Source organism: Zalophus californianus, chromosome 1 (genome assembly GCF_009762305.2).
Source record: "Zalophus californianus isolate mZalCal1 chromosome 1, mZalCal1.pri.v2, whole genome shotgun sequence".
Lineage (NCBI taxonomy): Eukaryota > Metazoa > Chordata > Mammalia > Carnivora > Otariidae > Zalophus > Zalophus californianus.
Genome location: NC_045595.1, coordinates 134,488,793 through 134,503,138, shown reverse-complemented (window position 1 = coordinate 134,503,138; position 14,346 = coordinate 134,488,793). Strand labels below are relative to the sequence as shown.

General features: G+C 39.4%; 1 protein-coding gene and 1 pseudogene across 3 annotated transcripts in view; one reads left to right on the top strand and one right to left on the bottom strand.

Annotated features, from left to right (window-relative positions):
* The window catches only part of YEATS2 (YEATS domain containing 2), a 108,446-nt gene that overhangs the window by 87,915 nt on the left and 6,185 nt on the right, over positions 1–14,346 (bottom strand). For all 3 annotated transcript variants that reach the window (XM_027583071.1, XM_027583072.1, XM_027583073.1), the window contains exon 2: positions 485–602. In XM_027583071.1, the coding sequence (XP_027438872.1) occupies positions 485–584 (100 nt within the window). In that variant the 5' untranslated portion in view covers positions 585–602. The remainder of the gene's footprint in view (positions 1–484; positions 603–14,346) is intronic.
* Positions 3,646–5,164, top strand: LOC113915932 (annotated as a pseudogene).

Below are 14,346 nucleotides of genomic sequence, written 5' to 3'. Positions count from 1 at the left end.
AGTATACCACCTTTAAGTTACTTACACCACATCTGAGAACCATATGAAACATCCAATTAACATAATATTTTAAAATAATTTTAGCCTTATCCTAAGCAACAGTAGTCACAAAACTACAAGCTGAATGAGACCATATCTTTCTAATAGACATTAATATGCCACTATTACAATAAAAAACCTTAATCCATGTACCACCCATTATCATCTACCCACACTGCATATTATAAGACTTTATGGTTATGCGTAACATACAATGATAACTAAACCTTACAGCCAGTCTCATTATTGACACTTCCACTGTCTACGTGATTGTCTTCTGGCCTTTTTCGACACACATGGTGTATTGCTATTAACAGAGCACTTAACTAATCCCTCTTCAAATTATACAAAACAGCGGAAATGCATTTTGTTTTAGTCACTATAAATCTTATAAGGAAGCATATCTCAATAAAGAAATAACTTCCTAAAGCAGGTGAAGTTTTACCTGAATTCTCAATTGCTTTATGACGCTTATTTGGAAGGGCCACAGATACATCCTCATAATCAGGGTCGGTTTCTTTGATTGTTCGCTTGATTCCAGACATGATGACATTTGTTCTTCACTGTGAAGTAATAACAAATAAACGAACACTGCTCGATGCTAGTACTTATAAATATATGTGTACACATAAACGAGAATATTACATAATACCGAACTCTTAAGTCTCTGTATAAACATGTACATGTTCCTGTTAAAGTAAAAGCATAACTAACTTCAAAAGTTTAGTAAAAACAGGGGCGCCTGGGCGGCTCAGTTGGTTAAGCGTCCCAACTCTTGATTCCGACTCAGGTCATTATCTCAGGGTCGTGAGACTGAGCCAGGTGTCGGGCTCCCCACTCATCAGGCAGTCTGCTTGAGATTCTCTCTCCTTCTCCATCACTCACCCCCCACCCGCTGCATGCACACACTAATAAATAAACAAAAAAAAGTTTACTAAAAACTTTTCGGGGGATACATATGAATGTATCACTCACCCCCCACCCGCTGCATGCACACACTAATAAATAAACAAAAAAAAGTTTACTAAAAACAAAAACAAAACTATCATCATCTGTCAGAAAGTGTAGGTTTCCCTTTCAAGAAAAAATCCTTTAACAAGGCAGCACATCACTCAGACTTTTCAAAAGGAGCCAGGCTTTCACAGAAGGGCACTTAGAAGGAAAGGAAAGAAACCAGACTTTAATGAAAACATGGTAAAGCCCAAATAGCATCCTGGAATTCACAATGCATCCAGCATATTACAAAAAATGAGCAATACATATAGTTAAGCTCTTAATAAATAATTTATCATACAAATCCTCTTTCTGGTACTTACACAGTACCTGATAAATAACAGGTACTCAATAAATATTATTGTTACTGATCACTTATCATTACTCATAATAAATCAAAATCACAGACATATTAAGCAAGTTTGCAATATAGTAAACAAGTCCTTATATACAGGTCTTTGAATAAAACAATCTCATAAATCTTCTAGATCAGTACTGTCCCGATATATTAGCGACACTCATATGTGGCTATTTAGTTAATTAAATTTTTTAAAAATTAAAAATAAAAAAATAAAGCTAATTCAAAATTCAGTTCCTTTCTTCCACATTTCGATTTTTCTTTTTTTAATTTTATTTATTTATTTTTGACAGAGAGAGAGAACACGAGCGGGGGGAGGGCAGAGGGAGAAGCAGACTCCCCACCAAGCAGAGAGCCCAATGTAGGACCTGATCCCAGCACCCTGGGATCATGACCTAAGCCGAAGGCAGAAGCTTAACCGACTGAGCCACCCAGGTGTTCCACATTTCAATTTTTCAATGTCAGAAATAGCCACATTTCAAATGCTCAACAGCCATCAGTGGCTAGTAGCTATTATATTGGATAGTGCAGATATAGAACATTTATATCATTGCAAAAGGTTCTACTGGACACTGTTCATCTTCCAAACTGTGTTTCATTGAGCACTTATTAATATTTCATGAATTAGTTTAGGAAATGCTGCCCAAACCAGAACTGTCCAAAAGACATATAATGTGAGCCATGTATGGAATTTAAAATTCTCTAGCAGCCACATTAAAAAAAAGACAAAAAGGAGCACCTGGCTGGCTAAGTCAGTAGAGCAGGCAACTTTTGATCTCAAGATCATGAGACTGAACTCCACACTGGGCATAGAGATACTTTGGGGAAAAAAAAAGGGAAAAAAGAAATGGGTGAAATTAATTTTAATAATATTTTTACTTAACCAATGTACCCAAAATATTATCATTCCAACAATGTAATCAATATGAACAAATGAGCAATATAATATTTTACATTCTTATCTCTGTGCTAAGTCTTTAAAATTCAGTGTATATTTTACACTTAGAGCACATCTCAATTTGGACCAGCCACACTTCAAAGGCTCAGTAACCACCTGTGGCTAGTGACTCCCTTACTGGGCAGCAAGGGCCTACCGACAACAGTATACAGATAAGCCAGGCTCAGGGTAGTTACATGAGTTGTCCCTTAGAGCATTAATCTATGACACAGAAAATACAAGAAGAGCTCCCTGATTTCCAAACCTCTGTTCTACCACTAATGGTTATTTACCTAACCAAAGGCAAAAATATACAGTATGTATTTACTGAGGTAATTAAAAGTTTTAAAATAAAATTAGTTAAAAAAGAAATAACATTAAAAGTTTCTTGGCTTAGTCCAGTTTTATCACCCATCCCAGAGATAGGCTCACATGATTCAGCTGGGAAAGTGACCCATTATGTAATGACAGATATTTAAATCCTAGATCTAAGAGATAATTTTTTCCTGTTACTGCTACCTTGTGTAGTAAGCTCAAAAATATTCTAGGGCGCCTGGGTGGCTCAGATGGTTAAGCGTCTGCCTTCGGCTCAGGTCATGATCCCAGGGTCCTGGGATCGAGTCCCGCATCGGGCTCCCTGCTCCTTGGGAGCCTGCTTCTCCCTCTGCCTCTCTCTCTCTCTCTCTCTGTCTCTCATGAATAAATAAATAAAATCTTTAAAAAAAAAAATATTCTAAAAACTCCAGCATTTATAAACATCCAGAATCAAGCCATTTAATGTTTCTTCACCATCATTACATACCTGCTATAATTTAGAATATAAATGAGTCTTTACTTTTGTAGAAGGCCTGAATCCAACTGTTATTTTCTGTTCCTAAAGCTTATAAAAAGTTAAGAGTAATGGGACACCTGGCTGGCTCAGTTGGTAGAGCATGCAACTCTTGATCTCAGGTCGTGAGTTCAAGTCCTACGTTGGGTGTAGAGCTTACTAAAAATGAGGTAAAAAATAAAATAAAAAAAATTTTTTAAAGTGAGATTAAGGTCTTGCCTTCTCTATTTGGTCTGCAACTAGTTTTAGACAACGTGAAAAAATCTTGGGCCATTAAAGAATACATTCTTAAAAAAAAAAATCAACAAACCTCATTTTTTCTTCTTTAATGCAGATGGGAAAAAACATACCTCCTATTCTCTGATAAACCTAGAATCAGAGGTAGACACATCCTAGCAGATCTCCAAATCTGTTTCTGTGCCACACCGTTTCCTCGGTGACCCCCTGTCTCCTACAGCTTGCCAGAGTCTTATGGAATTATCTGTAAAGATGAGTGAGTCCAGCATCACCTTCACTCATCTATTCCATGGACCTCATCATCTGAATATTCTCCTCCTACCTTCCTAGAGTAGCTCCTCTCCAGGAGGGCTGGGATCTTTGAAGAAAAGAGTATATTATTTCACCCTCATTTAAGGGATAAAGCAAAACTTTCCTTTGCTCTTTTTGCTCTAAAACTAGGGAAACAGGGAGGAAAAAAAGAAGAATTTGGTTGTAGAGGAGTTGGGGTAGGTAAGGAAGAAACCACCAATGAGTTAACTTGTGCTGCCAAGGTCATTCATAATTCATGTAGCCCTTGTAATAAAGCTTTTCCTGTCATCTTTGGGCACAGATTTGAGCTTCTGATAAACATGTTTAGGAAGATTTAGATCTATACTGTGACTTTTTAATAACTCAAGTCTGCTTCTGTCTAGCAAGAACAATACTAAAGTATACACATGCCACATTCAAGTATACACCAGCTAAGGCTACGAACAACTGCTAGGGCATGCTCTCATCATGATGTAACGAATAAGGGAATGGAATGTGTAACAAATGACATGTGGTGATGTTAAGTTTCAGATTCTTGTCTGACTTTGAGATTATGGAAAGGAAATATGAACAGTTGCTAGATATTGTCAGATTCAACTTTGAAACAAAATGTCCTATTAATCCTCTAGGTTTTGAATCAGATGAAACAAAAGAATACAGAGATGGTCAATGCGAACTGCTTAAAAAAAAAAAAAAGTCTGTTACTCTTTTTTTTTAAAGATTTATTTATTAATTTGAGAGAGCGAGAATGAGAGAGAAAGAGAGAGAGAGTACATGAGAGGGGGGAGGGTTAGAGGGAGAAGCAGGCTCCTCGCTGAGCAGGGAGCCCGATGCGGGACTTGATCCCAGGACTCCAGGATCATGACCTGAGCCGAAGGCAGTCGCTTAACCAACTGAGCCACCCAGGCGCCCTGTTACTGTTTATAATTAGTCTGTGAGAAAGGATTTTCTCTATACCATGGGACCAAATCCATATTCAAAAACATATGTAATGCCCATTCCTCTAATCTAAAATATTTATGTCATTTAAACAGACTCACTATAAAAAATAAATGGCTTGGGGCACCTGGCTGGCTCAGTCAGTGGAGTGTATAACTCTTGATCTTGGGGTTGTGAGTTCAAGCCCCACATTGGGCACGGAAGCTACTTAAAAAAAAAAAAAAATATATATATATATATATATATAAAAGCAAACAGCTCTCTGGTGGTGATGACCTCTCCATGTGTAAGAATATCCCCTCACAAAGGACCTCTTGCACCGGTCCCCTGGCAGAGGAGGAGAGGAAGCACGAGAAGAAGCGCCTGGTGCAGAGCCCTACCTCCTACTTCATGGACATGAAGCACCCAGGATGCTACAAAATCACCTGTTCAGCCATGTACAAACAGTTTTGTGTGTTGGCTGCTCCACTGTCTCCTGCCAGTCTACAGGAGACAAACAAGGCTTACAGAAGGATGCTCCTTCAGACGGAAGCGGCACTAAAAGCATCCTGAATCAAGATGAGTGGGAAACCGTCCCAATAAACACATTTTAGATTCAAAAAAAAAAAGAAAGAAAGAAAGAAAGAAACATTGTCAGAGCACCAGTCTGGCTCAGTCAGTAGGGCATGTGACTCATGATCCTGGGGTTGTCAGTTCAAGCCCCATACTGGGTGTGGAGCTCAAGTTAAAAAAAAAAGAAAAAAGAAAAAAGAAAAAGTAAATATTGTCAATTTAAACTCAAAAAGTACATTTTCCCTTATATTATATGTAAGAAAGCAAGATTACCCTATCATACCCATTCAAGTAACATAAACAAGTCAGAGTTTTTGAAAAAAGTTAAAGTCCAAAAGCAAACAAACCTTGTAGAGTTCTATCCTTTGAAATAAACCTCAAGAAAAAAATATTTTAAAAGGAAATTGTATAAATAAAAACAGAACAATTATAGGGGTGCCTGGGTGGCTCAGTTAAGAGTTCCACTCTTCATTCCAGCTCAGGTTGTGATCTTGGGGTCCTGAGGTTGAGCCCCACAGCTGACCAGCTCCATGCTCAGCATGGAGTTCGCCTGTCCCTCTTCCAGTGCTCCTCTCCCAGCTCGTGTACACACAACGCTCTCTCTCTCCCCCTGCCCCTCTAAAATAAGTAAATAAATCTTAAAAAAAACAAACAAAAAAATCCAACTCATCTTGGTAAGCAAAAGAAGCCAGACTCAAGAGTACATACATGAATGATTCCATTTATAGGAAGTTCTAGGACAGACAAATTATGGTGAAAGGAAAACAGAATAGTTCAGGTGCGGACGATGAGGACAGACTGGGAAGAAGAATAAAAGAACTTTCTGGGGTGAGAGGAAATTTTTTATCTTAAGGGTGCATTTCACATAGGCAAATGTGAAAACTTATCCAACTGTACACTTAAAATCTGTACATTTCACTGAATTAAATTACACTTCAATTTACACAAAAACTATAAGGATATTTACCTACTCATGTTATCCCATGCTCAAAATCTGCCCATGGCCGGCCCTAACACTTAAGAATAAAATCACACTCCTTAACATGTCCTACAAGATCTTACATGAATTGGGCCCTGCCTCCCTCACCATCCTTAATCAATTAAGATCCGGACACATTGGTTTTCTTTCTATTCTTCAAATACACCTCAATCTTTCCTTAGGGTTTTGGTTTTGTTTAAGTAAGCTCTATGCCCAACATGGGGCTTGAACTCACACCCCCAAGATCAAGAGTCCAATGCTCTACCAACCGAGCCAGCCAGGTGCCCCTCCTTAGGGTTTTTGGACTTAAGGTTCCCTCTACGTGGAATGCTCTTTCCCCAGATTAGCTTTACTAAATCCCAGCTCAAATGTCTACCTTATCAAAGAAGGCTTTCCCTATTAATACTATCCAACATAGCTTTCCCTATCTTCCCCTCCAAAGTTCCTGGAAGCTCTTAATAAATTATTTGTTGAATAAATAAAGGAAGGGATAACAAATATATGCCAAAATATAAATACCCACAGGGAACATAACTACTAACTTACGATAACTTTTATCACTCTTAATACTTATAAATCTTTTTGATATTACTACATATTCAAAAGGATTATAGCTAAATGTTTAAAATAAAGGGTGGTCAAAGTTTGTGGGATTTTTTTTTTTTTTAAGTAGGCTGCACAGTGGAATCCAACACAGGGCTTGAACTCAAGACCCTTGTGACCAAGACCTGAGCTGAAATCAAGAGTCAGAGCTTAAAGGGCTGAGCCACCCAAGCACTCCATGAGCCACCCACATGCTCTGGGATGTGTAAAGTTATTAAACACAGACATATGCAGATGAAAAGATAGCTGGCATGGCATGATTAATAATAAACAGGATAATTTAACGAAAAAAATTTTAATAGAGGTTATGTTACTATTAAAGGATACAGGGGGGCCTAGGTGGCTTAGTCTGTTAAGCGTCTGCCTTCCACTCAGGTCATGATCCTTGGGTCCTGGGATCAAGCCCCGCGTCAGGCTCCCTGCTCAGCAGAGAGCTCAGTCCAGCTCTGTGCTCAGCAGGGAGCCTGCTTCTCTCTCTCCCTCTGCTCCTCCCCTGCTCCTGCTCTCTCTTCCTCTCAAATAAATAAAATCTTTAAAAAAAATAAACCCAATATATATTAACCTTAAACAATCTATTTACAGATTATCCTTCCCCAAGTATGTGAGTGTACACTATATGTACATTTGCAAGGGGGCAGAGAAGTCAGTCAGGAAGACTAGTCTGGGGTGGGAGGGCATGGATTGGTAATACTTTTAAAATTTGATTTTATCATAAGATATTTCAGACATTCAAAAAATATAAAATGATCAGTGAGGGGAGTACTTAAAGACATTTAAAAGTATAAGTAATTTCCTATTTTTTTAAAAGATTTTATTTATTTGACAGAGAGAGAGAGAGAGAGAGAGAGAGAGAGAACACAAGCAGCGGGAGTGGCAGAGGGAGAAGCAGGCTTCCCGCGGAGCAGGGAGCCCGATGCGGGGCTCAATCCCAGGACTCTGGGACCATAACCTGAGCCAAAGGCAAACGCTTAATGACTGAGCCACCCAGGCGCCCCAGTAATTTCCTACTTCTTAAGCTGAGTGGTAGCTAAGCAGGTTTTTGCTGCTTTATTATTCTTTTACTTCCTGGGGAGTCTGGGTAGCTCAAGTCATGACCCCAGGGTCCCAGGATAGAGCCCCATGTCAAGTGGGGGGTCTGCTTCTCCCTCTCCCCCCTTCCCCCCCAACTCGTGTTCTCTCTATGGTGCTCTCCCTCTCTCTCAAATAAATAAATAAAATCTTTAAAAAAACCATACTTCCTTATATATGCTATTTAGTATATATGAGTGCTCTCCCTCTCTCAAATAAACAAAATCTTAAAAAAAAACCATACTTCCTTATATATGCTATTTAGTATATATGATGTTTTAAAAATAAAACTTAAATAAAGACGAGCACCTGGGTAGCTCAGTCGGTTAAGTGTCTGCCTTCGACTCCAATCATGACCTCCAGGTCCTAGGATCAAGCCCCCCCACCCCCGCATCAGTCTCCCTGCTCAGCAGGGAGTCTGCTTCTCTCTCTCTCTCTCTCTGTCCCTCCCTACTGACTGTTCACTTTCTCTCAAATAAAGAAAATCTAAAAAAAAAAAACCTAAAGAAATTATGTACATTCATACTATGGAATAAATCAGTTCCACTACAATGTGACATATACCTTCCTAAAAATCACCATGCTGTGTAAAACTGTAAAATAAAAACCAAAAAGCAAGGGGAAAGTGGGGTTAAGGACACAACATTCAAAAATGTATGAGTGCCATAAAAAAGGGAATCTAGTAAAAACAGTAGCACAGTTATGGTTACAAAATACATAAATGTTACAATAAATATGGCACTTCACCTTGAAAAAGACCTCAAGTTTGCTTGTGGAAGTGGGCACTGAAAGGTTACAGCTTGTGTGTTACTGTGAAGTGGTAAGGAGGTAATCTGAAATCAACAGAAAGTTACAGCACCAGATGTGGCTCAGAACAGAGAAGTAAGCTGAGGACGTAGGAAGATAGCTGTGAGGCATGTGCCTGTGCGCAGCTGTGTAGTCCCTTTTGTGGCTCAGTTCAGCAAAGCGCAGTTTTCTGCATTCACCTAGCATTTCTTGAAGAAATCACACAAGCAAGTGTGAAATTCACATTATACTCAAATAGTTCCCTAATATATTTATCCCCTAATATATTAATTGGAGCAAATTCATGTTTTCTTAAAGCAAAACTGTAAGACTGAAACGTAGCCATGAAAAAGAATGTGCCAATATGGAAGTACCTCCAAAATAAATTGTGAAATGAAAAAAAGCAAGGTTCAGAATAATATGTATACTTTGATTCCTTCTTTGTAAACTAGGTAAGAAAAAATATTATTTTTTTTAAAGATTTTATTTAGTCATTCATGAGAGAGAGAGGAGCAGAGGGAGAAGCAGGCTCCCAAGGAGCAGGGAGCCTGATGCGCGGACTCGATCCCAGGAACCCTGGGATCATGACCTGAGCCGAAGGCAAGACGCTTACCCATCTGAGCCTCCCAGGCGCCCGAAAAAAGATTTTTTAAAAAATGCTGGTATATGCCTGTGTAGGTTTTCCTGGAAGAAAATATTTAAAATATTAAAAAATTATTAACAATAGTTGCCCCTGCCCAGGGTAGGGATTTTGCTTTTTATGTTATTCCTGGCTATAACATTTGAATTTTCTAAACCTGTTCACGCATTACTTTAGGGAGGAAAATGCAGAAAGGACTAATCTGGGAGATGGACTATGGTTTTACTCTATCTGAAAGTGCAGCATTCCTATGAAACCTTTTCTAAATTGAAATGTGTATCCCCTGCTTTCTGAAAGTGCACATTACACTACCTCACTTTTTCAAAAACCTTCATCAGTACCTGTTTTTCCTAACTGAAGAAATCAGAAGAGGATTTTTGCTTTTCTGAAAAAAGCCATGACCATCTTTCTTTGTAAAACCAAAGTGGCATAACATGAACTTTCAGAAATCAGGGGATACTTATAGAGGAGTCTTTGTATCTCTGTTTTCTTCTTCACTAAATGTTCAGAAGAACACAACTCCAGGGTGTGGAACAACTGGAACGCACATACATTGCTGTTGGGAATGTAAAGTGCTACAACCACTTTGGGTACCACTTTGGAAAACAGTCTGGCAGTTTCTTTAAAAGTTAAAGATACCCTACAACATAACCCAGCCGTTCCACTCCTAGATTTACCCAGGAGAAATAAAAGCAATGTCCAAACAAAAACTTGTAAGCACATGTTCACAGCAATTTTATTTTCAGGAGTCAGAAAATGGAAACAATCCAAATGTCCATTAAGAGGTGAATGATAAACAAATTGTGATATATCCATACAATGGAGTATTATTCATCAATAAAAAGGAATGAAATGATACATGGAGCAACATGAGTTAATCTCAAAATGATGCTGAGTGAAAGAAGCCAGTTTAAGAAAAAGTACATACTAGAATCATTCCACTTATATAAAATGCAAACTAGTCTACAGTGACAGAAAGCTCATCACTGGTTGCCAGGGGAAGGGACAATGACAGGAAGAGGGGAGAGGGATTATAAAAGAGCATAAGAAATATTTATGGGATGATACATATGTTTACTACCGTGATTGTGGTGATGGTTTCATAGGTGTATAAATCCATTGAAACTTCCCAAATTGTACACTTTGTGCAGTCTGTGGATGCCAACTGTACCTCAATGACACTATTTAAAAACAGCCTGGGTGGCTCAGTCGGTTGAGCATCCGACTCTTCATTTCGGCTCAGGTAGTGAGATCGAGGTCGTGAGATCAAGCCTAGCACTGGCTCTGCACTCAGCACAGAGTCTGCTGGAGATTCTCGCTCCCTCTCTCTCTCTTCCCTCTCCCTCCCCCTCTACCTTTCTCCCCCTTCTCCCAGCATGCTCCGGCTAATAAATAAATAAAATCTTTAAAAACAACACACATACAGGGGCGCCTGGGCGGCTCAGTCGTTAAGCGTCTGCCTTCAGCTCAGGTCATGATCCCAGGGTGCTGGGATCAAGCCCCCGCCCCCCGCCCCCTGCATCGGGCTCTCTGCTCTGCAGAAAGTCTGCTTCTCCCTCTCCCTCTCCCCCGCTTGTGTTCCCTCTCTCGCTGTGTCTCTCTCAAATAAATAAAATCTTTTAAAAAATAAATAAATAAATAAAAACAACACACATACAGACACACACAACTACTGAACAGTCTGCCAAAGAAACATATAAAGAATATACAATGGGAACCCTCATACATTGTTAGTGAAAATGGAAAATGGTGCAGCTGCTGTGGGGAAGTTTGGCAGTTCCTTAAAATGTTAAACAGAATCGGGGTGCCTGGCTGGCTCAGTTGGAAGAGCTTGCAACTCTTGATATCAGGGTTGTGAATTTGAGTCCATGTTGGGTGTAAAGATTACTTTAAAAAAAAAAAACAAAAAACTAAACTTAAAAAAAAAAAAGTTAAACAGATTTCCCAAATGACCTAGCAATTCCACTCCTAGGTATAGATCCAAGAGAACTGAAAAGACATGTGCACATAAAAACTTACATGTAAACGTTCATTACAGCATTATTCACAATAGTGAAAAAGTATGAACAACCCAAATATCTCTCAACTGATGACTAGACAAAATGTGGTATATTCATACAGTAGAATATTAAGCAATAAAAAATAATAAGGTGGGCGCCTGGGTGGCTCAGTTGGTTAAGTGACTGCCTTCGGCTCGGGTCATGATCCTGGAGTCCCGGGATTGAGTCCCATGTCAGGCTCCCTGTTCAGCCGGGAGTCTGCTTCTCCCTCTGACCCTCTTCCCTCTCGTGCTCTCTCTCATTCTCTCTCTCAAATAAATAAATAAAATCTTTAAAAAAAAATAAAAAAATAATAATAAGGTACTGACACATGCTACACCATAGATGGATTGAATACAGCATGCTAAGTGAAAGAAGCCAGATACTAAAGGCCGCATGTTATACGATACCCTATTTACATGAAATGTGGGGAGAGGGGGGAACCAGAACTGACTGCTAATAGGTATGGGGTTTCTTTCTGGGGTGATAGAAATATTCTGGAATTAGATGGTAGAAATGGTTGCATAACCTTGTAAATATACTAAAAATCACTGAATTATAAATTTTAAAGTGATGAACTTTACATTATATGAATTACATCTTAATTTTTAAAAGTATACACACTCTTGGAGCATCTGGGTGACACAGCTGGTTGAGTGTCCAACTCTTGGTTTCAGCTGGGGTGGTGATCTCAGGGTCATGAGATCAAGCCCCACTGCAGGTCCACGCTCAACGCAGAGTCTGCTTGAGACTCCCTCTCCCTTTGCCCCTTGCCCCTGCGCTTGTGCTCATGTGCTCTCTCTCTAAAATAAATAAATAATTTTTTTAAAAGATCTTATTTATTTGAGAGAGAGAGAGCACGAGTGAGGTGAGGGGCAGGGGGAGATGTAGGCTCTCCACGGAGCAGGGAGCCCGACAGGGGCCTTAATCCTGGGACTCCAGGATCATGACCTGAGCCAAAGACAGACACTTAAGCCAACTGAGCCACCCAGGTGCCCCAATAAATAAATCTTTAAAAAAAAATACACACACAGGGGCGCCTGGGTGGCTCAGTCGTTAGGCGTCTGCCTTCGGCTCGGGTCATGATCCCGGGGTCCTGGGATCGAGCCCCCCATCGGGCTCCCTGCTTGGCGGGAAGCCTGCTTCTCCCTCTCCCATTCCCCCTGCTTGTGTTCCCTCCCTCACTCTCTCTCTCCCTCTGCAAATAAATAAATAAAATCTTTAAAAAAAAAAAAAATACACACACACACACACACACACACACACACACTCTCTCTCTCTCTCTCTCTCTCTCTCTCTCTCTCTCTAGGGGCACCTAGGTGGTGCAGTCAGTTGGGCGTCTTACTCTTGGTTTCTGCTGGGGTCGTGATCTCTGGGTCTTGGGATGGAGCCCTACATCAGGCTTGCACTCAGGGTGGAGTCAGCTTGGGTTTCTCTCTCCCTCTCCCCACTGCACTGCACGCCCATACACACAGGCTCTCATGCTCTAATACATAAATCTTAAAAAAAAAAAGTACACATGCTCTCAAACTATTTTTTTTTAAGATTTTATTTCTTTATTTTAGAGAGATGGAAAGAGAGACAGCACGAGTGGTAGGGGCGGAGGGAGAGGGAGAGAGAGAATCTCAATCTCCACGCTGAGTGTGGAGCCCGACGCAGGGCTGGATCCCACGACCCTGAGATCATGATCTGAGTGGAAACCAAGAGTCAGATGCTTAACCTACTGCGCCTAAGAAACAAATTAGATAACAATCACCAATGTATCCATAACTAAATGAAAAACATATAAATCAAGCTTAAGTCCCTCTTTGCATTCTCCTTACCCTCAGCCTTCACTACCAACACATACACAACAGGTCTCCCCACACACACACCCTTAGAGCTCATTCTTCAGGTAAACAGAATAAACAGTGCTTGGCTGGAGAACTAGTTCTACCTCTCTTTGTCTGCAGTCATCAAAGTTCGCATGCCTGAACACAATTACCTTTCAATGGATTCATATTTCACTCTACCTTCTCTCTTGCTTACTGAAATGCTATTCATCTTTCAAGAATCAAATCAAATTCCAACTCATCCATGAAGTACACTCTAGTCTTCAAAAACTTTTTTTTTTAACTTACAGAACAGATGTCATAGAAACAATTTGGTTCCTAAGTCTTATTTTCTATGAAGGAAAAATGCACTGACCCTTACCCTCTATTTGGTAGCAGTGTAGAAAACAGGATAAAAGGGGGCCAGGATTAAAGGCAGGAAGATGGGGGTAAATTCAAGGATTGGCAATGAAAATTCAAATAAAAATCTCTGGCTAAATGAGAATCCACTTTCTGAGAATCTATCCTAAGAAACTGCTCTGAATTTACTGTCATATGTGGGCTACACTTATAGATCTATAATTTAAATGTTCGTTCTCCTCTTCCTGTATTTTTATTTTATAATACAAGAGTGGAAGCAGTCTACAGCCAATTATAGTGTATCCAGTGAATGAATATGAAGGCATTTTAATATGAAGGGATATGATCTTATATGTGGAAAACCGTAAAAATTCCACAAAAAAACTGTAAGAATAAATGAATTCAGCAAAGTAGCAGGATACTTAATCAACACAAAAAAATCAGTTGCATTTCTCTACACAGTGAAAAATCTGGAAAGGAAATTACAAAAACAATTCCATTTGTAACAGCATCAAAATGAATAAAATACAGTTGACCCTTCCACAATGCAAGGATTGGGGGCACCAATCCCCACACAGTCAAAAATCTATGTATAACTTTTGACTCCCCCCAAACTTAACTACTAATAGCCTACTGTTGACCAGAAGCCTTACCAGTAACATAAACAATTAACAAATATTTTGTATGTTATATTATATACTGTATTCTTATAATAAAATAAGCTAGAGAAAATATTAAACCATGAAGAGAAAACACATTTACAGTACTGTATCAAAAAAACTCCACATAAAAGTGGATCCACACAATTCAAACCTGTGTGGTTCAAGGGTCAACTGTACTTAGGAATTAACTTAACCAGGGAAGTGAGAGACATACAGTGAAAAC